This window comes from Gymnodraco acuticeps, unplaced genomic scaffold (genome assembly GCF_902827175.1).
Source record: "Gymnodraco acuticeps unplaced genomic scaffold, fGymAcu1.1, whole genome shotgun sequence".
NCBI classification, from domain to species: Eukaryota; Metazoa; Chordata; class Actinopteri; order Perciformes; family Bathydraconidae; genus Gymnodraco; species Gymnodraco acuticeps.
Genome location: NW_022992337.1, coordinates 666 through 28,590, shown reverse-complemented (window position 1 = coordinate 28,590; position 27,925 = coordinate 666). Strand labels below are relative to the sequence as shown.

The 27,925-nt window shown below is 41.9% G+C and overlaps 1 protein-coding gene across 2 annotated transcripts; it reads right to left on the bottom strand.

Annotated features, from left to right (window-relative positions):
• Positions 1-1,189: 1,189 nt before the first annotated feature.
• On the bottom strand, positions 1,190-27,434 carry LOC117541478 (PHD finger protein 20-like; the record flags this gene model as incomplete). Of its 2 annotated transcripts, none has more annotated exon segments than XM_034208647.1 (15): positions 1,190-3,609; positions 4,435-4,681; positions 5,859-6,063; positions 7,680-7,875; positions 9,739-9,838; positions 10,343-10,485; positions 10,574-10,660; positions 13,373-13,498; positions 16,417-16,529; positions 23,710-23,887; positions 25,810-25,869; positions 26,169-26,252; positions 26,388-26,646; positions 26,834-26,907; positions 27,350-27,434. In XM_034208647.1, coding segments are annotated over 15 exon segments (2,094 nt in total), but the record flags the coding sequence as incomplete, so codon positions are not given.
• Between the last annotated feature and the right edge of the window lie 491 nt (positions 27,435-27,925).

Sequence of the window (27,925 nt, the reverse complement as noted above, 5' to 3'; positions counted from 1 at the left end):
TTGGTCCAGAGTGAAAAAATATCTCAAAAGATTTTCTTCATGAAATATAATACACACATCTTCACTGAACCAGGGGATAAAAAAACATCCAAAATACATATTCAATTGTCAAAAGGTCGCTTTAATGCTAATTTTCTGGTTCATATTTGTATTTAGCGTCTCTACTGTGACATCTTTCTATGCTTTAATATTCAAAAATCTGTTTATTTATTTGTTGTGGTAGAGAAACTCCCTCTGTAGGGAACTTTGGGATGTTATCCTCTGCAGACCATTGACATGCACACACACCTATTACAGGAAAGGGAAAACAAAAACATATTTCCTTTTTAATTTAAAATGTTTTTCCCATTTGCCCTGGCTGTCTCCTCTTTAAACTTAAAGGTCCCATGTCATGCTTTTCCGGTTATTACCCGTCCCCTTGTGTGTTATGAAGGTTTTTATGCATGTGAACGGTCTGCAGAGTCAAAACCGTCAAAGTTCACCCTGTAGCGAGTAAAACTCTAACACAGTCTATGCTGCCCCAAAACGCTTCGTTGGAGATTTCTCATTTTCCATTGTTTTCTTCCTGGGTTCTGTGATGTGTGAACACCCAACTGGACCAATCCGCGGAGCTCCTCACACACCAGGATCCCTTGGCTAACTAACAGGGAGTCCCATTGACTTGCATAGAGCTCCCTGAACGCTGGTAATAGACGAGTTGGGATCGCGGAGGAATGCTCTCCGCAGACCCATTCTCACAGCGTTATAAACCTTTTTCTTACTCAATATCAAGCCACACTTATTGTTTTTACTTCGGCTGTGAGTGCTTGTGTGTGCTCAGGATGAGTTTACCTTGTTCTCGCTGTATCGCCGACCCGGAAATGCGAGGAGCGGACAGGTTTCAGCAGCAACGAGCCTCGCAACGTCCCGACCAATCAGAGCACACTGGGCTCACAGGGAGGGGGGCAAGAGCTAGGACAGGGAGTGAATACACATACTATACAGAGATGCTGTATGAGAAACCAATGTGATTTTTGAAAATTGCACATCTATTCTAGTAGACCTCAACAATGGAAATATGATCAGTAGAAATGGCCATGTCATGGGACCTTTAAAAGTGAGCTGAAGTTTGGTTGGCAGCTTTTCAGACTGTTCAGAGGTGGATGAATTTCCTGATTCATTCCTGAATGAAACATCGAACACACAGACGGGAATTTCTTCATTTTAATCAAAGTTAAAATTCGTCAGAAAACTTCATGCTTTAAACAGAATACAGAAACAAAACATTGACTTTGTCGCTTAATGTGTGTGAACCTGTGTTGCCTTCAGGCGTGTCCTCTCCATCTCGGAAAATCGAGTGTCTACAAACATGTGGATGTTTAAATGAAAACTGCAGGCGTGCTACAAATGAACGTCTTTTTAATCAAGGCTAAATATTTTACTTTTTTGCCCCTTTATTAAATCAAAGAGTTATTCACATCTCACACGTTCTTTAAAATGTCTATTTTGAAAGTTTTTCCATGTATTTAACTGTAATTTGATCACGCCCTTTTAATGTTGGTTGTAATGATTTGAATTGCCCTGTTGCTGAAATGAGCTATATTAATAAAGTTGCCTTTCTTTCAACAGGAGAGATTAGATTCTTCGAGTTGTGGAGGACCGCCTGAACGCACCATGAACTGAAATAAAAACAGTTAACAATTAAAACAAATGCGGTTGCACGATAACTAAAGAGAAACAACAGAAGCTCTGCGTTCTTCAAACACATCAGATATTAACCAACCTGATTCATAACCAATCTCTCTATGAAAATAAATCTACAGCTTTTTACAGTTAGCTTCTTACACAAGTGTATAAAACATTTACCTGGACATATTTACACGTAGAATGAGTTTTTTGTCACAACAAAGGAACGTCGTGCTGGTTAATTTGACTGAAAACAGTTTATTACACTGGCCTCGATGAAAGAAACGATCAATACTCTTCATCTGAAATGAATGATTATTACCAACAGAGACGAGTATATGAGATTAAACTGAAAGAAATATTTGTACAGGTTATAACAAGCTAGCTGTTTTTGCTGAAAAATCTGAGAGCACCGAAACACAAAATGAACCTGCGAGCGGATATTATTTTGTGACGTATACAGTTCCCAAATGTCAAGAACGAAGTAGAAGCGGATTAAAACATTGCTTTTAGGGTTTTTCTTCGTATGTCAGAAAGAGACATTATGCAGAAAACAATCAAAAGCACCGATAAAAATCTAGAAAAGTCGAATAATATACCTAAAACCTGAAAATATCAAACGAGAGAAAAAAGGAAAAAAGGAAGAGAAAGTGAAGGAAGTACTGAGCTCGTTTCCTAAAGAGAGAAAGACGATCCTATATCGTATTTTATAAATCCTCTATACATCCATCTGTGTGGTTCAGACAGAAATAGGGTCCACCAAAAACTAATTTGATGTGAAAATATGGAGCCCATAAATGCAGCGATTCCTTTGATATGAACTGATTTTGAAGCGAAATGTTACTAAAACATTCTTAAAACACATGATTGTTAGAACCAGTTAAAAAAAATGTGAAAAAGGCCATATAATGTCACCTCTGTAGTCAAGGGACTATAAAAAAACTACATTTCCCACAGCGCCATCCCTTTAAGAGACACAGATAGTGTGTGGAAGACGCCGTCGAGACAGTTTTTAAGCGTTAACATTACACAGAGAAAGAAGGACGATCTCATATGTCTCCGTCTTACTAGATTCCTAAAAGCAAAACAGGTATGAACCGTCCCTTTAACTACATTTTACTAAAAATAATAATTACAGCCCGTTCCAACGAGGATTTAAAAATGGTGACACTTTGCTGCAAAATCTATTTAATTTCAGAGGAATCGCCGAAACAACATTTTTAAAAATCTCTGCCGTAGGAAACTTATAGAAGCATCGAATCTTAATGTTTTAAAAAAAATCAGCCCAAATCCTTTCGATGTTTTCATGAGCTTTGTTACTCTTTTAGGTCGTAACACAGTTTCTCAGGTTAGATGGTTGCTAGGAAACGGCTGATGCTAACACTACACGGTAATCTGATGCTAATGAGAACACATGCAGTTAAGTTTGTAGAGCCTCCCGAACAGAGAAAAGTTTCCCAAACACCTGCATAACAACAGCTCATCAAAATCCATCCAATACTGAAACCTTTCATCTTCACGTTGTTGAACATACGGAGGGACAGTTTGGGACATGTTGCGGTACTTTTGTGAAATGTAACAGATAGAAAGCACCTGTTCAGTCACAAAAAAAAACGTCTTCATCCTCGTCGTGTTGTAGTGCATCTTCTCGACTGTAAACAAAGCACAGTTTCTCTGCAGAGTCGACTCGCTCCACGACTCCATCTCCGCAGGTCCGTCAGTCGAGTGATTGCCCGTCAGTCCGTCCGTCTGCTCCTATTGGCTAGCAGAGGCTCGCAGGAGTTAAGGGGTCAGGGAGGGGAAAGAGTCAGCGCCAGACGGACAGATGTCTCACAGTGCACAGGTCACGCAGCAGCCGCCTGATTCGCTGCTTGAGCTGCGGGAGGCGAGACAAAGGATCCGGAGGCTCGAGCTCACCGGAGTGATCCAACCACGACTCCAACACTGCAGAGACAGAAACGTGTCATGTGACCGAGAAAAGAGACAGAAAATCCCGCCATTATCTGTAACAACGCTTCTTTTGACTTTGTTAATGATAATAATCAGAATACCTTTATTAGTCTCACAGAGGGGACATATACATTGTTACAGCAGAACAGAGCCAAAGACAGCTTAATGTTACCTTTCCCCTTGATTCCACCGGGTCTGTCAGCGCCGCGTTACGGCTGCGCCGCGGTGTTCACATCGATCGCGGCCACTCTAGTCAATGGGTGCTATTCCTCCAGACGCGCCGCGTTACGGCTCAGAAGCGTCCCAGAAGCGTCTCAGCGCTGGGCTCCGCAAAAAATAGGCGGCTAGTCTATTTTGACACGAGACGTGGCATAGCAGAGCAGGAAGTGGACCGGTCAGAGCATCCAGTCAATCCCCAAAATAAACTAATTTTGCAGACCCTATCCCTCCGTCGTCTTTCAAGTAGGAGGAGAAATGCCAGCGTTCTCCTCCGGTTTACAGGCACTGCGTAAATTATATAGAATAATTATGATGATGAATGCATATCACATCTTTGATTCATGTCGTTTATAACTGGGATATAAGTATTATTAACTTTGTCTGTACAAAGTAGCCTGTCCAGGAAATATGCCCAAATCAACAAAAACTGCGAGCCGGCAGGCAAGACGCTCCGCTTCTGAAACGCGCCCGGTGGGGTTAGACGCAGTAGGAGGTCGGAACAAAACCGGGCGCAGCCGTAACGAAGCGCAGACGGACCCGGTGGAACCCGGGGTAAGAAGCATGCATGTGTGTGTGTGTGTGTGTGTGCGTGCGTGTTACCGTCCAGCTCCCGCTCTATCAGGTCCATCCTGGCGCTGATCTGATGGTGCAGCGTCTCCACGTGCTCCAGCAGGTTCAGCTGACACTCGGCCTCGGACGCTGGACGAGGCTCCGCAGTGTGAGTGTGTGTGTGGCTCTCTATCTTTATGCGGGGCGGTGTGTCTGTGTGTGTCACTGTGTGTGTCACTGAGTGTGCATCTGCTGTAGCATCAGCTGGTCTCATCTCCACATCTTCAAGCTTTATTTCCTACAAAAACAGACAAACCTTGTTTCATCAAAGGAAACCATCACAGAGACAATCTGAAATAAAACATGACAATGAAGCAAGAAGTGTTTTTGAAGATGCAATGAAGATGAGTGATGGTTATACTGAGGATGGATAATAAGTATAGTGAAGATATGGAGAAAAAGGGATGTTCTTTATGATAAAACGAAGTCCTCCGAAGCTCTCTCCATAGCCCTCACACTCACAGAGCATTAGCAGGTATAAATAGTTCCACATTTTCAAGCAGAAAGCTTCAAACTGGTTTTCAGTGGTCTCTTAGCAACAGCAGGCTCCTGTGAACACGAGGAACAGCTTCTGCTAAAGGTCTCTGAGTTTCTATGAGACAAGCTTTGATTTTTTTTTACACCACCCTTACGTCACCTGAGGTTAAAATAAAATGCCAAGTCACACTTTGTTCATTAAGAGGAGCTAACACAGATAACAGGAGGAGGAGAAGCAGAACAATGGAAGCTGGAAAGGGCAACTCTAAAAGGCAGACATTAAAAACCTGACCTCATAAAATGTCAGCTGTGTGAAGATATTATAAGACACAGCGATGATTGGAGCTAAATGCTAAGGATGCTTTAAGAGGACATATATGCTCATTCTCAGGTTCATATTTGTAGTGTCTCTACTGGGACATGTCTCCATGCTTTAATGTTCATAAAGCTCTTTATTTTTCTCATACTGCCTGTGCTGCAGCACCTCTTTTCACCCTCTGTCTGAAACCAGAGCCCAGTCTGCTCTGATTGGCTAGCTGGCCGGCTCTGTTGTGATTGGTCAACCTGCTTATAGATGTCCCGCCCCTTAGCCTATCATGTACAATGTGTTTGAGCGCTAGCCAATAGAAGCGCGAGTGTGTGTTGTTCCTGAAGTAAAGAAACGACACAGAAAAGGGAAAACGACTAAAAGCATAAGGTGGCTAAAAAAGTGTCGGTAGTTTCAAGGAGTACAAGACAATATTGTATGTTTTTCACGACTGCTTTAAATCTGTAAGTAAGTTATAAACTTAATTTAAGGTTTCAAGGCTTTTATTGTCATTCGTACATAGCTAGAGTGTGGTTATGTGGATGAACATCTCAGGTCCCAGGCTCCTCCAACAGAGCAACACAATAAAACAGATAAGAGAGTGCAAGTAAATACAAATACAAATGTGTACCTCCTGCTCCAGCTTCACCACCACCGTCTGCGTCTCCTTGTCTCTCTCCTCTGATTTCTCCCATGATGCACCTGGTTTCTGGTAGCAGTGTTCGCTGCTCACATAGCAGATCGAGGTCTCTCCTCTCGGGCTGGAGGCCGACCTGGACCCCTCCTCTCGTCTCCAGGGCAACCTCCACAGCTGCAGGTCAGGGTGGGATGGAGAGCTGCGGGACAGAAACCAGTTTCTTGAGTGTGAGAAAGTGGACAGGGTTACAACTGTAGGATCAGATGGTGCTCGCAGTGTGAGAGCAGCAGAGATAATATGACCTGTGTAGCGCACATTACAACTTTTTAGGAGCAATGCGCTCATGGTATAGATGTGGCGCATACATCTTAGTTCCTACCCTTTTCCCTCACCCGATCCTAAGGGAGTGCATGTACGTAGACACGTTAGTTTAGCTGCTATAGGCTTAGACTGTCGGGGGGGACCTTGCTTCTTCCTTCTGTCTGTGTGTACCTGTGTATTCTCATGTTCCGAATAACCCAGCTTCCCCCACATTTCTTTTTGGTGTCTATCTACGCCGGGATCCTGAGTCGTGGCTGATCCTGTTGCTGCGGTCCTGAGTCCTGGATCCTTAATCCTGAGTCCTGGATCCTGTGTCCTGAGTCCTGGATCCTCTATCCTGAGTCCTGGATCCTCTATCCTGAGTCCTGGATCCTCTATCCTGAGTCCTGGATCCTTAATCCTGAGTTCTGGACTTCGAGTCATGGCTGAACCTGTCTCTGCGGTCCTGCCTGACTCTCATCACACTACTTCCCTGATGGCTCCCACAGGACTGTTGACATCCTCGTGGATTCATCTTCTTATTACAGACACATGCATTTCCAAACATTTGGACTACCTATGTTGTAAATGTATTATCTTTTCAATTTACACACGGCATCTATTGCACGTCTGTCCGTCCTGGGAGAGGGATCCCTCCTCTGTTGCTCTCCCTGAGGTTTCTCCCATGTTCCCTTTAAACTGTGGGTTTTCTCTGGAAGTTTTTCCTTGTACGATGTGAGGGTCTAAGGACAGAGGGTCTAAGGACAGAGGGTGTCGTATTGTCATACTGATATTCTGTACAAACTGTAAAGTCCACTGAGACAAATGTAACATTTGTGATATTGGGCTATATAAATAAACATTGATTGATTGAAGGGAATCCCAGCGGTTCTCTGTGACAGCGACTTTGTCCATGCTTTAGCTACTGTAAGTCTCGGAACAATTGTCAGACTTCAAGCTATTAACTCAGAAATCATGTCATAATAAAGTAATAAAACCAGTTTGTCATGCATTTCTTTATAACAACACTGCACACGTATTTGTTTTATCTCCCCCAAAATACAGGTAAATATTATTCTTTTCAATTATAATTGAACTAATCTTGATCATAGATAGACAGACGGACAGACAGACAGACAGACAGACAGACAGACAGACAGACAGACAGACAGACAGACAGACAGACAGACAGACAGACAGACAGACAGACAGACAGACAGACAGACAGACAGACAGACAGACAGACAGACAGACAGACAGACAGACAGACAGACAGACAGACAGATGGATAGATAGATAGATGGATAGATAATACATTATATATATATATTATATACATGAATTGTGCAATACATGGATTATTCAATATTAAATTGAATATAAATGTAAAATGTAGAGTGGGAGTTTAAGTCCAGTTATCCTGGTGTTGCTGTACTCACTGTAGAAAGTACAGGTAGATACTATTCTTTTAAACTTAAACTGAACTACTCCTGATCCTTGTGTTGCTGTACTCACTGTAGCAGGCTGACTTTGAGCTGCAGGCCTCTGAGGACCTGATTGAGACCGTGTGTGTGAGCCAACAGGCTGCTGGTGTGGGAGATCTTCGAGGCGTTGACCTCCGAGTAGTTCTCCTTCACACACGACAGGCCGAACATGTGACCAGATATCAGCAAATCAGGCTCCGAGAGGAAACGCTGAGCCCGCCTCCACCCTGAACATGACACACACACACACACATAAAAAAGAGCAGTTTGTCAATATCACTGTAACTGACCGTCTATGTAGCAGTCGTTGCACTTATCGCTTTTATGAACTGGTTTTTTTGGTTTGTTTTTGATTGTGTGTTTGTTTTGTTTTTAACTATTATGTGTTGAATGCCGATGTGAAGCACTTGCTATACAAATAAACTAACCTTGAACCTTGTCATCACTATTCATCATAAATATATATATCAAAACACATTAGCCCTGTTTTTCTGAACTACGAGATTATCATCTTATGTTCTTGAATTAAATGATCAATTTACTTGATTCATCTTCATTTCATGGACGGAAACAGTAAAATATGAAATGCATAAAAATCCCCCTAGTTTCTAGTATACGGAAAATAATACGTTGTTTGTTGTTTTTTAAACTGTAACATTATTTCAACACGAGCATTTAAGGGTCAAAACTCTAAAATGGTCAGGAGTGAAGTTGGTAAAAATATTTAACTTAGTGAAAGTAGAAAATAATATGAATACATCTTTTGATGGCATTTCTTTGTGGTGTCATTGTCCTCAAATGACCACAGAATCAGGCTTTAGGGTTAAAAGCCACGACAAAGTGAGATTGATTGATACACTGTTGCTGCACCAATCCTCACATGATGAATGGTGACCCAACAAACCATTTCAAAACCTCAGCAGGAGTCTCATAATCCGGCGAAAGGGGAAACATCTATGCTATGTACAAAGTTACATTTGTTATTATGCTTCATACAAATATCTCTTACTTTGAATATACATTGCACTACAGCAGGGGTGTCCAAACTTTTCACGAGGGCCACATCCAGAAAAATATACGAAGGGCGGGGCCCATCACTAGAGATATTGTGCCTTATCAGTTCAGTTATAAGTTAGCAAAATTAATCACATGTATATGATGCTTGTGAGTGTTGGCAGCTCATCCCTTAACACAGAAGCTCAGATTGAATATAATAAGGAGAGATAGGAAGGGTGTGTTTCAAGCTTGTAAATAAGTCATTCGGCTTTTTTCTTATCAACTAAGATATGTTTGAAAATGTTTCCAACTTTAATTGACTGAATTTATTTGAAAAGTGGTCTTATTACCACATGAATACTACTGTGTAATGTATTTGTACATTTATAGTTAAGAAGTACAATATAAGACAAGCACAAGTTTCATTCGTGGGCCGTATTCCATTATACTTTTTTAATTTGCTGAGGGCCGATTCAAAATGGTCCGCGGGCCGCATTTGGCCCCCGGGCCGTAGTTTGGACACCCCTGCACTACAGTTTCTTAGATTTTATTCTTTATATTTTTATAGCGCTTTTCAATGACTCAAAGCTCTTTACAGATACACATTACACATACATACCATACATGTAATGGTCATGTACTGTGGACAATACCCACAGGAGCAAACTCAGGTGAAGTGTCTTGCCCAAGGACACAACGGCTTTTACAGACGCAGCGGCTTTCACCCCCTTGATCTGATGATTAATGCACAGCGCACTGCGCCACACCGTCCATCTTCACACCTCGAAGTCATCAAGGCGCTTTTACAAGTACACATTAATATCATACATGTACTGTGGACGATACCCACAGGAGCAAATTCGGGTGAAGTGTCTTGCCCAAGGACACAACGGCCTGACGCAGTGGGGCGGGAGCGGGTTTCGAACTGGAGTTCCCCAGCACCCCCCTTGATCTGATGATCAAACGCACAGCCCACTGCGTCAGAGTGTCTGGAGCCCATAGATTTGACTCCAGACCAACTCATTCTTATTATATTTTGAAATGTGCCAACTTGCGTACAGTTATGTGAACAGTGTAGAACAGAGAGCTCCTACCTGCAGTGTGTCTGCAGTAGTAGCAGGTGTAGTTGAGCGGGACGTTGTCTTCATATAACCCCATACAGGTGCCATGCTGCCAACACAGACACGACTCACACTGCAGACAGAAACAAATGCAATGTCACAAATCCATCACTGAGTTAAGAATCAATTCACAAGTTATATGCACCGGGGAAAAAACATTACAGCAATCCATAACTGCACTGGAGAACAAACGTTCATTTAAGACGTTAGGAATATTTTTGAAAAGGCATGAACGAACGCATGTACAGCTCAGCAAGTATTTATGACTTCATTTTATTCAGCATTCTCTAAACGTTGTCTTTTATTAACTTTAAAAGAGTTGATAGTTGCAAAATTGAATAACTAAAACCACAGCTAAATGGAAATTATTTAGCAAATACAACAAAAAAAGGAATCTACCTCCCCTAGACATGTATTGTATTTCTATTTAAATGCGAAAATTAAACATAAGAATGTAATATCTATTAAAGCGTGAACGGTTTATTCGTAAGACAGAGAAAGACATTTTCTTTTGGATTTGTATCTGCTCCTGTGTAAGATTTGCGTGTGTATGTGTGTGTGTGTGTGGTTGTCTCACCTGGATCATGAAGTCGTTCTCCTCGTCCACCTCGCACACACACCTCACGACCTCACACTCCTCCGTCTCCATGGCAACCGGCCAAGAGGAAGTGTCCTCCCCGCTCTCGGCCGTCAGCGTGGACCAGTCGCTGCCGTCGTCCGCTGAAAGAGAGGAGCAGGCGTTACAGATCCAAAACACACCGGCAGCTCACGTCCGTCCGTACACTCAACGGCTGAATCCAGTGTCCACCTTGTATGTGTGTGTGTTCCTGTTCGGAGGAGAGCTTCACTGCGACCCGAGAGCGGTCCGAGTTCTCTTCGTCACTGCTGCCGTGTCCTGATGAGAAGGAAAATAACAATAAATCCTCAAATCAACGCATAGTCACTATTGTATTTCTCTCCATACTACTCATCATTTGTTGTTTTGTCTGTCGGACTGTTTTGTTTGTTTGTTTTACTCCGGTTTTTTCTGTAAAGCGACCGTGGGTCCTCTGAAAGACACTATATAAAGTTATTATTATTATTATAATAATACACAGATTAATCAGCTGAGGTTTCCAACTGTATTCAAAGTCTACTACTGTTTATGCCCATGTGTATGTACTGTATATTTAGCTTGTTTTGCCATATGTTTATACTTATACTACACATTAGTCAGCACTTTAAAGAGGCCCTATTTTGCTTTAAGAAAGTTTGGGGCTCTCTGCTGGAACTGCTACCCCCGCGACCCGACCACGGATAAGCGGAAGAAGATGGATGGATGGATGGGTTTATTGCTTCTTTTGCACTTTGTGGTTAGATGCTTACTGCATTTCGATGTCTCAGTACTACTGTGCCATAACAATCAAGTTGATCATCTTATCAAACCTAATTGAAACGCTTATGAACACAGTCAGGAGATGCAGGAAAACCCTGAGTACCGCCTCAACATGTTTACATTCCTTTAAGGAAGGAACTGTCCCGAAATTGACACCAGATGGACAGACGAATATGGAATTGTGAATTTCGCACGAAGATGGCCCCGAACCACACACAAATTACATTTAAGACATACAACTGCAACGAAAGTAACAAAAACAATTATGTTAAAGTACTATGATACTGTACTGATATTTTCAGATTTGTTCTTTACTTTCTCCGTCTGTATATGTAAAAGATATTACGTTTTCTCCGTCATGTTGTTTCCATAGCAACAACAACTTCCTGTCAACTCTCCTTCAAAATAAAAGCATCTAAATAAAACAGGAAATTAACCTAAATTACATTTAAGACATACAACTGCAACGGAAGTTACAAGAACAATATAATATCCTTTTCAGTTTCACAGAACACAAATTGGGTTATTTACATAATATGTTTACATGATTTTGTTGTGCAATAAAACAACACAATAAAGGACATTCGGCTGTGATCGTAGCAACATCGGGCCATTCGTGAGGGCATCTTAAGCCATCGTATGACCGCCGGTGGAGTTTCTCAGGCTCCGGCAGCAACTTCGTGAGCGGTGGCAAAATCTTTGGCATGCCAAAAAATTGCCGAAAGACTTTACGAAGGTTCATTTTCGTGTTGAATTTGTGTGTCCATTTTGCCCTTCGTAAGGCCATCGTGAGGGCATCTTGTCAAATCGTGTCATCTTCGTCTGATTTTCGGTGTCATTAGGCATTTTTCGCCCCGATTTGTTAGCATGCCAAAGATTTTGCCACCGCTCACGAAGTTGCTGCCGGAGCCTGAGAAACTCCACCGGTGGTCATACGAAGGCTTAAGATGCCCTCACGAATGGCCCGATGTTGCTACTAGGGATGCCAGCGATTATTCGATTATTCGATTAATCGTTACAGTCTCCATAATCGAATATTATTTTTAAAAATCGATTTTATTTATATATTTTTTTATTATTATTTATGTTTTTTTCTTTTTTCTGGCTTAGTTTCAACCAAAATATAGACTAATGCTAATAATAGTAATAGTATTAACAATTGTAAATGGCCATTGGTCACACCACCAGTTTGTTTTACTGTAAACTTGGAGGAAGCCTGCGTGCAGAGCAGACTGCTGCTGCAGCACGCTACACACCGACCCCGCCCTCCCTCACACGTGCGACTAAAGATGAACAAAGCGGCAGGTAAAAAGAGTTCCTCCTCGTGGAACTATAGGCTAATTATTGAATGTATTTCAATGCTGCTATTATTAATACAGGCTACATGATGGTGGTTTATTTTTTGTTATTGTCTAAAGTGCCTGCCATTGCCTTTATGGCAGGCACTTTAGAAAATAACAAAAAATAAACCAACATCATGTTGATGTTGGTTTATTTGTTGTTTATTTTGTTTGTACTGTTAAACATGTTCCAGTAAAGAAAACAACAGAATTCCTTTTGTCTAAGTTTTTTTTTTTTGTCCCGCGGGGGGAGGGGGGGGGGGTCGGCCGATCGATCGATTAATCGATTTTGATCATGGTCAGTTTCTGGCAACCCTAGTTGCTATGATCAGAGCTGAATTTGAACATTTCCTTTATCGTGTGTCCATCGGGTGCCAATTTCGGGACAGTGTGACGCGGACTTTAGATACATTTAAAAAAGTGCAGTAGACCTGCCTGTCCGGCAGGTCTACTGCATTTTTGTCTTCCTGGTGTTTTATTTATTGTTGTTCTTGTGTAGCAAAACGGACAACTTCATTTCATAGTGCAATCTCTGTTGCACAATGAACCCCTTGGAAATGTGTACTCTTTATCTGAGTCAAAACTCACTCAAATTTGTGTTTTGGATTTAATTCAAAGACCAAACACCCAAAAAAACATTATGTTATTCAGAAAAAACACATTTCCAATGAGACGTAGAGTGGAATTGAGGACATTTTCTGAAGACTAAGAAGACATTTGAAGCTTATCGGTGATCGATGAGGTAACAGATACTCTGGTGCTGCACTACTGTTAGTAAAGTCGTATCTGTATCTCTGTGTTTCCGGTACATAACGTTGTGGTTTGCTCTTGTAATCGTCTTAAACACAGTCCAATAAAGCGAGTCATGCGTCGGGTCTGTTCACTGACTCACCTGGCTGACTTTTCTTCTTCTTCTTCTTCTTTTTCTTCTTCTTTAGTTTGACCCGAAGGAAGTTCTTCCTCTCCTTCCTCTCCTGTTCTACCGATTTCTCCCCCTCTTCTTCACGCTTCACTTCTGCTTAGAGACGGGTGAGAAAGAAAAGTCATGTTGCTGAGTTGTGAAAGCTGAATCTGTTTTAATTAGGGCCCGAGCACTGAGAGAGTCGGAGCTTTTGAAGTTGCTAGCATTATTCTTATTATTCTTTTTATCCCAAATTAATTGCGTTTTTGAGGACTTTAGCATTCCTTAAAGCTGGAGATGTTTTGCCCACATATCAGGACTTGGGAAAATGTCATCAGCTCTGTAGCGCCCACTACACATGTACTAAAGAGCAGCCCCTCATTGTGCTTAATCTACTAGTCTGAAATATTGGAGGTATATGTGGCATGGTGAGAGGCACATCCTAAACCCGAAGATGGCCATTTTTTATTTTATGTGCGACTTTTGGCCAGTTGTTGCACTTTTTTTGAATGGACTACTCCTACAGTTGTGAGCAGTAGCATCTTACCCCTCCTATTGTCTTCGTTTCCCCCCTTACTTTGGTGTTCGCGGTCAAATTTGACCGGTCCTGTTTTAACTGCTATTACATTAACACAAACACCATTAATCATCACCAAGTTTCATTTAACACCCTTTCAAACTGTAAATATTGTATCAGACTACTGGTGTACACGAACAACTGCAGTAAATATACAAAGAATAGACACTGAACATGTATTGTGTGTGCCAGGTGTGATCCATGTGGGGGGATGGGCACATAAGAGCGGGAAATGTGTCAAATTGTTCTGTGTGTGTGTGTTTGTGTGTGTCAGGTGTGATTCACATGGGGGGATTGGGCACATAAGGGGGGGGGACACATCTAGAGTATGTGTGTGTGTGTGTGTGTGTGTGTGTGTGTGTGTGTGTGTGTGTGTGTGTGTGTGTGTGTGTGTGTGTTTTATCTGATCCGGATGGTTACTAATTCCTTTTCTTTATTGCGGTCATTTTTTAGCGGGAACACCATGGGTGTTACAAAGTTGACTAAATCATCCAAAATGCAATGAAAGTGGTGATCAGATATGTTCAAATGTCTACTGTGAAGGATACCATAAAGCCTTAATGCAGTCAAAAGTAAAACAAAAAAGTTATGATTGATGAAAGTAGTAAATCGGTCAGATTTGACCCGAAGACAACAGGAGGGTTAAGACGATGAGGATCAAAAGTGATAATAATCTTTCTGTTAAGTGAAACGTCCTGGCTGTAACAAGGCGGCCTTTTTAAGACACTCTCCATGACACTGAAATATATTGCATTACATAAAATCTCCAACTATTATGTACATTTTCAGAGATATGGCTTCTAGACATGGCAGAACTGGTGTTAGGCCGGATTTGCCCCCCCCCCTCTGTAACTTTGGACCAGGGATGAAAACTGACACTCAAATCACATTGTTGTTACCTCCTGTTTGAACAATCAAAAGCAATTTACTCTGAGAATCACAAGTGCTTAAGATACTTGAAGTACATTTAACTGATAATACTTCTGTACTTATATCATTCTGAAATTGGTCATTGTGCAGAATGAGTACTTTTTCTGAGTATGTATTGATACTTATTACATGGCTTAGTTGAATACTCGATTCTGATTGGTCAATTCAGAACACGTGACACGTTGTTAATACCGAACAGACAGACCGCTGTCAAGGACTTATTGACCGTTGTTAAGGACGCTCACATCTTCAGAAAGAAGTCCGGTCGATTTAACTGCATGCAGTTTGCTTTTCTGGGGCAAGAAAACAGCGGAGAAGTAACGGGGCAGAAACCCTCCTTTTTACGCAGCGGTCCAGACATAGACATCAAACGGCAACACATATTCAGTTGCCAGTTACTTTGGCATTAGGGCAGGGATATCTAGATACTTTCCAAGGTTTGACTTAATGAATTGTGCTACTATTAAAGCAAGGAGCGATGTTTTCAAATCTGTAAACAAAAAGCTCCTCAAAAACGCAAGCAGTTCCTACCGTTGGCTTTTCAAACTGACAAGAGACGCTCTAACTGTTTTTCAAATGTAACAGTTTGAAAAGCAAACTGTCTGATTGTCTTTAGTTTTCCGCTGTCGTGTGATAGCAACATGGAGGATTTTAACATTAATTTTAATATATTTGGAGAGCACAGTAATTTGGAGGAATGGTTAGTGGCTGTTGAGTCCCCAGTGAAGAAAAGAAAAAGACAGGAGGGACAAGAAAACAGCGGAGAAGTAACGGGGCAGAAACCCTCCTTTTTACGCAGCGGTCCAGACATAGACATCAAACGGCGACACATATTCAGTTGCCAGTTACTTTGGCATTAGGGCAGGGATATCTAGATACTTTCCAAGGTTTGACATAATGAATTGTGCTACTTTTAAAGCAAGCAACGATGTTTTCAAATCTGTAATCAAAAAGCTCCTCAAAAACACTATCGAAGCAGTTCCTGCCGTTGCTACGTTAGTTCAACAACGGACTACTTTTCTTAGCGGATGCATGTCAATTTCAATAAATACAACTATTTTTTAAATCAATAAAATCATTTTCTAAATCCATAAAAGCATTTCAATTAATATTGGGAGTCATGTCGTTACTTTGTTGAGAATGTGGCCATGTGTAATAAGCGGGATAATGTTCATGCCGATCTAGATCCCTCCGCTTCGCACCGGGCTCCTGATCAGCCTGTCGGTGTTCTTTTCCCCATAATGACCGAATCGCTGCACATTATCCCTTACTTGTTGTACTTCTACTAAAGTATGTTTTTAAATCAGTACTTTTACTTGTAGTGGAGTATTTTAAAACCATAGTATTTGTACTTGTACTTAAGTAAAGGATCTGAGAGTACTTCTTCCAACGCTGCCAAAACGTAAGCCAAACACATTTACAGAGTCAAACTGATCTAAAAAGAAATGCTAGTGAGGCATATGGATAAAAATCACACTTTTAAAATACCACATTTTAACCTTGCATTAAAAGGGTTTGTTGTTCCTACCTGTTGTTGTGATTGTGCTGGGCTCTCTGTCGTCACGGTGACAGATGCTGTGCTGGTCCTCACTCTTCCTCTCCGACAGGAAGTCTCTCCCCTGAGAAGACGACCGCTTCCTCCTGAAACAACAGCAGTGAGTGTTAGACACATCTGTCCTCATATGACCCTCTTTCCACCATTACGGTTTTATTTGGTGTATATTTGCTTCGGTACAGCATGTTTTGTTTCTTTCACACACAACCCAAAACATCGTTATGACCAGGGGTGCACATAACTTTTTTACCCTGGTTCTCAAAGGAGCACCTGGAGATGTTGCTTGGTGCTCATCCTTAAAATGAAATAAATCGTAACTTTTGAGGGGGTCTTGACTTTATTTGCCTGACACACGGCACTGAACACACGTGAGGTGAACACAAGACAACATTAGCACGACCAGTAATCCTACAAGCTGTCATCACTACCCTCCTGACTGTTCTCCTCACTGTCTTCCTCTCTGTCAGACATGGTAGCTGATGATGTAGGCCTACTTCTTTCTCTCTGGTTGAGTCTGTGATTAGCTGCTTGCATCCACAAGTCAACAGCTGGTTTTGGGTCGAAAGTCTCTGTTGTCATCTTAGACAAGAGGATGTAATCAAATAAGTATGTGAACATAACCAATAACCTACCATAGCCAATAACAAATTAATGTAACTTATTTTATTTGTGTTGTTCATTCATATCTTATTTTACCTAACATTTATTTATTTATGCATTTTTTTTTATCTCTCCAGTTTTAAAGCATATTTTTGGTTACTGTCCTATAGTATACATTGGAATGATTTCAAACCTGTTTATCCCAATAATTATAAAGGAGTGCCTTGGAAATATGTGTTTACATAAATTGCGACCAAACCGTTTGAACTTAGACTTTACCTCACTGAGCTGTAGTTATCAGTCTGACTGGAGAGGACTCTCCCTCCACATTATTGTAGAAACATCTTCTTCTTATATCCGTTAGAGCAGCTAGCACGGCACCAGATGCTAATAACAATAGCGCCGGTACCGGTGCACCCTCCCTCGCTCACTCGCATTTTGGCTGTGAGCTGCGGGCGCCAGATAAGCCAACATCCCCCATTTTCATCACTTACAGCGCCCATCGTACAGGGCAAATGAAACGTGTAACCGGGGTGAAAAGGGTGTTACATTTACTTAATTATGAATATTGTTACATCAAGGCCGAAAATTAGGATGAACCCCAACGGTCAAAATGTTTTTTTCCCTCCCAGAACTGCCAGTGCAGCGCCTCCACAGATTTGGCGCCCTAGGCGAACATCTAGCCAGTGCTACGGGCCGGCCCTGAGTTCATATCATGGTTCATACATGTATGCAACTCGCAAATATCTTTCTCTCTCTCTCTCTCTTCTCTCTCTCATCTCTCCTCTATTTTCTCTTTTCTCTTCTCTCTCTCCCTCTCTCAATGTTGGTACGCAAATGCGCTTTGTTTCAAATGACCCGGTGCTCTTTTTTTGGCGGACGTGCGCACCAGTTATGTGCAGCCCTGGTTATGACATCATTAAGTGGCCAAAATCTGATCAGCTCATTTTCAGACAGGTTTTTATAGAAATGGATCAGGACAAAAAGAGAGAGAATCTTTGTTCCTGAAACTTTCAGAGTCTCTTTCCACAGAGGGGACACATGTTGATGTAGAAGAGACATGAAGAAGAGGGGACACATGTTGATGTAGAAGAGACATGAACAAGAGGGGACACATGTTGATGTAGAAGAGACATGAAGAAGAGGGGACACATGTTGATGTAGAAGAGACATGAAGAAGAGGGGACACATGTTGATGTAGAAGAGACAGAGATGGGGACTCGAGTTTGTGACTCGGACTCGAGTCGCACTTAAGTCGCACACACAGAGACTTCAGACTTGACTTGGACTCCTGCTCAAAAGACTTCGGACTCGACTTGGACTCGTGTTTTGGGACTCGTGAACAATCATTGTGTTTTCTATTTTTGGCGTATTAAAGGTGGGGTAGGTAAGTTTGAGAAACCGGCTCGAGATCGCTAGAATTTGAAAATACACATCCGGAGAAAATCTGCCACTTCCTCACAGAGCCCCTCCTCCAACACACACGAACGCGCACATGACCAATGAGGGCACGAGATAAGTTTGTGCCCCGATGGATGGCTGACAGGCAGGTAGGCCATCCAGTTACTTTAGCCGGGCCGGCTATCGGGATGTTAAGAGCATTCCATGGAATATAACAAAAAGTGTATCTCGAGCCGGTTTCTCAAACTTACCTACCCCACCTTTAACATTAACATTAACATCATGGTAACACCATGGCGACCGGCGGGACACCTAATAATAATAATAATATATTAATTTTATATAGCGCTTTTCTGGACCCAAAGACGCTTTACATTTGGGAGGGGGGGTATACAAACAATAGTGCTGTAGCGACGCGTCGACTTCAAAATATCGTCAACGACATATTTCCGCGTCGACGCGTCGCCACCATAGACTGTATGACGCCACACACACGTGGGTCACCCAAAGCAACAAGCAGTTCGCAATCGCACTTCTAACACAATGGAGACTGAAACGGCTACCAACTCCTCCTCACAGGATTGCGCACGAAGCCCTCAAACGAAAACATCTCGCCCTAGGTCTTCAAAAGCATGGGAATATTTTAAAGTTAGTCCAAAACGCAAAGATATTTATATATTTATATCTCACTGAGACTGCTGCTTGACCGGAAGCAGCAGCTAGCTGTGGTGGCAACCATTAGCAGCTAGCATTAGCTCTCCGATTTAAAATGGAATTATGGATTATAAATTCAATCATTTTTTTATACATAGACGTTAAAAACCTATGGATTAACCGATTCAGCCGCGTTTTTTCTCATTTGAATGCCATTGAACACGTATTTTGATCAGATTGACAGCTACGGCGGTGAGACGATCTCCCTAGAAGCTCTGTGAAGGTACGTGTTGTGATGACTGTATTTGCTTCCCCTGTCGCGAGTCCGGATCACTCAGTGATGATACTATGTACCTACATAATCTGTGGAGTCTCAGCTTTAATCGGATATCTTGTATGTGCAGCTACGATAAGTAATAAGGGTACTTTTATCTTGAGATCTGTGCCAATGCCCGTTAGCATTTTTCGCTCAGGGGTCATTTAGATGCTTCTTATGAGACTTGTGTTTTGTTTTGGTAAACATGGTTTGTATCGTCAGTTAGCTGAGATTATTTCCGTTAATCTGGTATAACACATTAATAGGTTCTTAAATATTAAGATCCCCTGAGACACAGTATCGTGAAATTTTTTTTTTTTACATTACGTTTTTTATGAATTGAACAACAGAAAAATAATCGTTCGATTAGTCGACTAATCGATCAAATAATCGCCCGATTAATCGTTTTCAAAATAATCGTTTCCCCCCAGCACTAACAAACAAAACAAAAAACAGAGACAAACCCAAAAAGAAACAAAACACAACAGAAAAGCAGTCAGGAGGAAGTTGATTAAGAGGGGGGGGGGGCTTATAGATAAAGAGTTGAAGAGGTGGGTTTTGAGGCAGGACTGGAACAGGGTGAGGGACTCAGACTCACGGAGGTCTTGGGGGAGTGAGTTCCAGAGCTTCGGGGCTGCCACAGAGAAGGCTCTGTCCCCGAAGCTCCGGAGTTTGGCCTTGGGGATTGAAAGCAAACCGGCTGAGGTGGATCTGAGGGACCGGGGTGGTTGGTAGAGGGTGAGGAGGTCAGTGAGGTAGGGGGGGGCAGATGGTGGAGGGATTTATAAGTGAGGACCAGGAGTTTGTAATTGATGCGGTGTGTAACGGGGAGCCAGTGGAGTTCTTTGAGGACCGGGGTGATGTGATGCCATGATTTGGTGTGGGTGAGGAGTCTGGCGGCTGCGTTCTGGACACGCTGGAGTCTACTGAGGGGTGTAGTGCTGATGCCAGAGGAGTGAGTTGCAGTAGTCAAGGCGGGAGGAGATGAAGGCGTGAATGAGTCGCTCAGCTGCAGGGCGGGTGAGAGAGGGACGGAGTTTGGCAATATTGCGGAGGTGGAAAAATGAGATTTTGACAACATGACGGATGTGGGGCTCGAGGGAGAGGGTGGGGTGCAGCTTGTGTACCGCTTGTAATTAGGTTCAACTATAAAAACTTCGAACAAAACGCCGGCGGCACCAACAAAAGGAGCGCACACTGCAAAGTCTGCAATATTAAAATCAAGGATGCTGGTGCAACAACGTCAAATTTCATCAGGCACTTGAAAACTCACCCGGAGAGGTCAGTCACATTAACGCATATGGACGGTTAGCAAACATGTTTAGCTCAGCATCAGCTATGTAATGTTAATTTAGCTTGCTACTAGCTTTGTAACTGAATATTTGAAAAGATGAGTGAATGTTTGCTTGTCACACTTGTTTGCGTTGAGTGGCGTTGACATTCAACTCTTGACATGACATAAAAAAGGTCGGTAACGTTAATCATTACGTTCCGCTGCCACCATCTACTGGCTAACGTTAAACGTAGAAAAATACATAGTTACATACATAAATACATCTGTCGGTTTATAGGCAGGTTACAGGTTTATTGTTGACCACGTAACGTTAATGTTACAGGTTTATCGGGTTACCATTACACTGGGTTTGAGTGAGAGGATAGAGGAATATGTTTATTTATAGTAGACTTAAAAGATGTCATTAGAGACCCAGTGTAATTAAACAATACGGTTGCAGAGGTCAAATTTTAACATGTGTGTCCACTGGCCAAATGGCTAGCCTAGTGAATGTTGAAATGTTACCAGCCACTCAATATATTGCCATTGTTATTTTTGGCTGGTGCGTGCAACATACAGTACCAGCCACTTGCATGATTTACCAGCATTTGGCTGGTAAATGGTGTTAATGGTAGATATCTCTTTTGGAACAGGTCATGTTTTAATATCACCAGTTCAGTATATTTCAGATAATATTGCAGCAATAGTTTTTTAGTTGCAAATGGCACAGAACAAATGTTTACTTTTAACACAGTTTCCCTGCGGGGGATTAATAAAGTATTTGTGATACTGATTTCTGATTCTGAAGTGTTTTGCTTATAAGTTGTTTGCATTTAGCTAAAGTGTGATGTTTTTCCTCATATTGCATTGCAATAGCCTGTTTAAAGTGATCATATAACAAACAACTAATCAGTACTGATACTGTATGCTAATAGATATAGGAGTGATAATAATACAGTAAATGCTTTGAATGTCTTAGATATAGCTGTGCAGTATTCTTAACAGACTGGATAGCAGCAGACAATAGAAGGCTTATTACAACCAGAAGAGACATGAGACTTTTATTTTTTAGAGACTTGAGACTTGACTTGGACTCGTGACCAAAGACTTGAGACTTGACTTGGACTTGCAAAAAAAAGACTTGTGAACATCTCTGAGAAGAGACATGAAGAAGAGGGGACACATGTTGATGTAGAAGAGACATGAAGAAGAGGGGACACATGTTGATGTAGAAGAGACATGAAGAAGAGGGGGACACATGTTGATGTAGAAGAGACATGAAGAAGAGGGGACACATGTTGATGTAGAAGAGACATGAAGAAAAGGGGACACATGTTGATGTAGAAGAGACATGAAGAAGAGGAGACACATGTTGATGTAGAAGAGACATGAAGAAGAGGGGACACATGTTGATGTAGAAGAGACATGAGGAATGAGGGGACAACATGTTGATGTAGAAAGAGACATGAACAAGAGGGGACCACATGCTGATGTAGAAGAGACATGAGGAAGAGGGGACACATGTGATGATGTAGAAGAGACATGAAGAAGAGAGGAACACATGTTGATGTAGAAGAGACATGAACAAGAGGGGACACATGTTGATGTAGAAGAGACATGAGGAAGAGGGGACAACATGTTGATGTAGAAGAGACATGAACAAGAGGGGACACATGTGATGTAGAAGAGACATGAAGAAGAGGGGACCACATGTTGATGTAGAAGAGACATGAAGAAGAGGGGACACATGTTGATGTAGAAGAGACATGAAGAAGAGGGGACACATGTTGATGTAGAAGAGACATGGAGAAGAGGGGACACATGTTGATGTAGAAGAGACATGAACAAGAGGGGACACATGCTGATGTAGAAGAGACATGAAGAAGAGGGGACACATGTTGATTGTAGAAGAGACATGAAGAAGAGGGGACACATGTTGATGTAGAAGAGACATGAAGAAGAGGTGACACATGTTGATGTAGAAGAGACATGAAGAAGAGGGGGACACATGTTGATGTAGAAGAGACATGAAAGGAGAGGGGACACATGTTAATGTAGAAGAGACATGAAGAAGAGGGGACACATGTTGATGTAGAAGAGACATGAAGAAGAGGGGACACATGTTGATGTAGAAGAGACATGAAGAAGAGGGGACACATGTTGATGTAGAAGAGACATGAACAAGAGGGGACACATGCTGATGTAGAAGAGACATGAAGAAGAGGGGACACATGTTGATGTAGAAGAGACATGAAGAAGAGGGGACACATGTTGATGTAGAAGAGACATGAAGAAAAGGGGACACATGTTGATGTAGAAGAGACATGAAGAAGAAGGGGACACATGATGATGTAGAAGAGACATGAAGAAGAGGGGACACATGTTGATGTAGAAGAGACATGAAGAAGAGGGGACACATGTTGATGTAGAAGAGACATGAAGAAGAGGGGACACATGTTGATTGAGAAGAGACATGAAGAAGAGGGGACACATGTTGATGTAGAAGAGACATGAAGAAGAGGGGACACATGTTGATGTAGAAGAGACATGAAGAAGAGGGGACACATGTTGATGTAGAAGAGACATGAAGAAGAGGGGACACATGTTGATGTAGAAGAGACATGAAGAAGAGGGGACACATGTTGATGTAGAAGAGACATGAAGAAGTGGATTTTGAATAATAGGTGACCTTTAATTAGGGCCCGAGCACTGAGAGAGTCGGAGCAAAGGACCTTTTGAAGTTGCTAGCATTATTATTTTTATCCAAATTGAGTTGCGTTTTTGAGGACCTTAGCATTCTTAAAAGCTGGAGATGTTTTGCACACATGTCAGGACTGGGCAAAATGTCATCAGCTCTATAGCGCCCACTACACATGTACTAAAAAGCAGCCCCTCGTTGTGCTTCATCTACTAGTCTGAGATTTAGGAGGTATATGTGTGAGAGGCATATCGTAAACCCAACCAGAAGATGGCAAAAAGGGGCGAAGGGGCTCCTGCTCTGGGATTTGAACCTGTGACTCACCTCGGGGGCTCCAGCTGTTCGTCCAGATGCTGGTCAGAGTGATAATACTTGATGTGGTAGTGCAGCAGACTGGCCTTCCTGAAGGACTTCATGCAGCCGGCCGACGGACACTTGAAGGGGTTGTGGTCCAGTTCAATGGAGAGGATGGGAGGGGGCTGGTTCTTTATCACCCTGTACACTGAGAGAGAGGAGATGGGAGGAGAGAAGAGAAGGAGAGGAAGAAGAGAGCGTTTGTTAAAAACAAACATGTAAGTATAAAATGCAAAGTAAGGTTTCATCAAAGACGTTTAAGATGCCGCACTACAGTCAATTTCCTTAAAATGTGAGACATGGGTTTCTCCATGGCAGCGCTCTTTAATGGCGCACTTCCACTGCAGCGTGTAGCGCGGTTTAAGCCTGCCAAACCTGGCCCCTTTTTTGTTGCGTTTCCACTCGGCGTAGTTCCGGCTAACGGGTACTTTTTCACAGTTTTTCTGGGTCTCCAAAATCGAGGTTCTTTCCGGGCCAACAACCGGGCTGAGTATGCTAAACTAGAGAGAGAATCGCTGGCAACTACAACAACATGAACACTATTTGACCTGTGATTTGAATTGTAATTAATTAATTGTTTCAAAATGATGCCGAAGTAACAACATACTGATACCGGTTAGTAAAAACCATGAATTAATGCTTCGACAAGTCTGCAGACAGACGGCAGGCGAAAAACCTTTTAAAATGTGTGTTTTCTGAATGGAGATCAGCTAAGCTAACGTTATATATGCTCCGACCGTCCACACTCACAACAACGGCCTATACAGACATAAATAAACCAGCGACTGTATTCTCCATGACACAGGCAGTCTGTGGTTTGTACTTGTTTAACTTTTGTCTAGTTTCTGAACAGATATGAGGAGCTGTGAGCTCTGAGTGCTAAGAGCTAACGGCTGAAGTTGGTTTCTGTGGTTCGCATTGAAGATGACGTCACGGCTCCGCCTACACTGCGTTACTATAGTTACTACCCCAGTTCCTAAACTGTAATGGAAACGCAGCATAAAGTGATCCTAACTGTACCGTACTAAGCCGTGCGAGGCCCTGCAGGGGAAATGCGCCATAAGAGACTCGACTAAATGTAGGTCTGAGAGATGAGAGAAGTAAATGAAACACATATAATGACCGATGACGCTATCTTTACTTATAGAACATCTTTGGTTTAATAGATTTACTTGTTTGGTACACACCAATTCACAGGGTGTTATTTTTAGTGATGAGTGCTAATTCTCTCACAGTTTCCAGGGAGACTGTGTGCGAATAAGAGAGTATGTTGATTGAGTGGAGGCGCTAGATTTGAACAAATGAAGTCAAGCTCAAGGTAAGAAAATATAAATAAACTGAGCTGAGCACAAGAAACATTACACAAGATATTCTCTACCACTGACAAAAAGGTAATCCCAGTGGCCTCAATATCATTTTGAAACATGTATTATGTTTTTGAACTTAGTCGTGTGTGTGTGTGTGTTTTCAGACTCCTACAAAGTGCGTTTCTATGACGGCGTGGTTCTGAAAACAATATTATTAATAGTTATAAAGCCAGATTTGAGCTTATAGCTCATTTCCATCTGCTGTTCCAGTGGAGGTAGACACATAACAAACGTCAAACCCTTAATACGTTACATATTCTCGATCACACAGAACCAAAACACAGATCTATAACACACATTTTTCAATTCACTCACCGTATTGTATTAACTTTAAACTTAAATTGTGTCTAGTGTTTATGTGGTAGGGCTGCTCAATTAATCGTATTTTAATCGCAATAACGATTTTGGCTTGCAACGATTATGAAAAGAACATAATCGAAATAAAACGATTATTTATTTTATTTTGAATTATTTTTATATTGGTTTTTCAGTTGAATTATACTTTAAAGTTCAGAGTAATCAACTGTTAAAAACATACTGCTCACATTGTTTATTTTCAATAAATGGACGTTTTCAGAGTAAATGGATAATCGTTTTTAATAATCGTGATATCAATGATTGACCCAAATAATCGAGATTATGATTTTTGCCATAATCGAGCAGCCCTACTATGTGGCGCATAATAGTTTGTCTATTAACTCACGTGGCTCTCTGCTGAATCTGTGAGTGGTGGGCAGGTGGGACTGACGCTCCAACAGGACGTCTGCAAAGAAAAGACAATCGAACAATCAAAGAGATCGCTATATATGAGAGCTGAAGAAATATACATCGGTTATATAGCAGACAAAATGGGGCATTAGCATCATAATGGCAGCACAAACCAGCTGCGTTAAAGTCTGTTTTCTACAACAAAGTTAACATCGTACGCATCAAATCACGTATCAATTGTGCTGCTTCTAAAATCTGCTTCGCTCTCACTTTAAACACAACTCTAACATCTGAGTTCTCTTATCTTCAGGCCAATGGAGTAATTATTCATGTCTGAAACTCTCTGATGTTTACCTCTGTCGCAGGGGGCGGAGTCAGGGGGAGCAGGGGGGGCGGGGTCAGCTGTGATTGGCTGACTCTGAGCTCTACTGCTTCTACCTGGAAGAGGATTAGTTCATTAGTTTTAGTTAGAAGTGTCAGAAACTTGGATTAGAGTCATCATCCATAAAAAAAAGATACAGATTTATTCAAATAAAAAATGAAAGATTGTATATCTTTTTATTTTTAACTTACCTTCATCTGTTTTCTTCTTTGCTGGTGGATGGGAGGATGAAGGTTCTGCCTTCCTCTCCTCCTCTTCATCTCCTTCTTTCGTTTCTGAGGTCGTCTCCTTCTTCGTCTCCTCCTTCGTCTCCTCCTTCGTCTCCTCCTTCGTCTCCTCTTTCGTCTCCTCCATTTCTTCCTCCTCCTCCTTTCTCTCTTCCCCCTCCTCCTCGCTCTCACCTTCCTCCCATCCCTCGCTTCCCACCGCACTCTTCTTAGGTCTGGACTTCTGTGCCACACACACACACACACACACACACACACACACACACACACACACACACACACACACACACACACACACACACACACACACACACACACACACACACACACACACACACATTATGATCAGGGGAGTTTTGAATTGGAGCAGACAATCAGATGCGGACCAATAGGAGTGAAGCATTACTTACTTCCTTAAAGGGTTTGATCTTAGTGGGCTTCACAGTCAGAACCACGCCGTCATAGAAACGCACTTTGTAGGAGTCTGAAAACACACACACACACACGACTAAATATAACTCCAGGTTGAAACTTGAAGTAAACGTTTGGGCGAATGTAAGAACTCAACAAAAAAAAAGATGTCAAAATAGTGTTAATATTTGTGATTGGTGGATCATATTTAATTATTTACGTCCAGTTTATATTATGTCCCACTCCGCTGGAAAGCTTTTTTATTTCCCTTTGAACATGTAATCTCCCATTTGTGTGATGAGAATCGCAGCTGATGGTGTGGGAGGGTCAAAAGTCAAATGTGCCATTATCTCAACAGAACAACCAACTCTCCTCATGTCCTCAAACGTCATTTAAACACAGTAGACCTCCCCCTCCATGTTTTTAAACAATAGAGTTGTTACTTCACTTTCAGTGGTTTTACTAATTGATTATTTAATAATAACATCAGGTGTGAAGCTGAAGTAGAAACTCACCGTCTTTGTTCACTCTGAGGATTTTTGCCGGGTAGAAACGACAGTCTGTCCAACAAGCCAAAACCTTCATGCCCGAAACAAACGTCTGAAACAGAAAGAAAAATGAGAGGAGGAAAGACTGACACGAGTCAATGAAAACCAGACATTCATTTCAGTTAGGAAACAAAGTGGATTCAAGAGAACACCACAATCAGGACTACTAGAAGAAAGACTGATGAAACCTACAGATGTGGTTGTTCTATAGGCATATCTGTGTGTGTTTAAGTTATGAACAGGGCAAGAAGCAAAGTTCTACCAGAAGACTCACCAAAGTAGTTTTCTCTTAGTTCAGTAGAGCATAGGAGAAAACCTGATTTTTAGTATAACTGGATTACTACTCCGATGGACTGTCCACTTCAAGTAGGGAATGAGTCCTTATCCCAAGTGAAGGAGTTCAAGTATCTCGGGGTCTTGTTCTCGAGTGAGGGAACAATGGAGCGTGAGATGGGCCGGAGAATCGGAGCAGCGGGAGCGGTACTGCAGTCGCTTTACCGCACCGTTGTGACGAAAAGGGAGCTGAGCCAGAAGGCAAAGCTC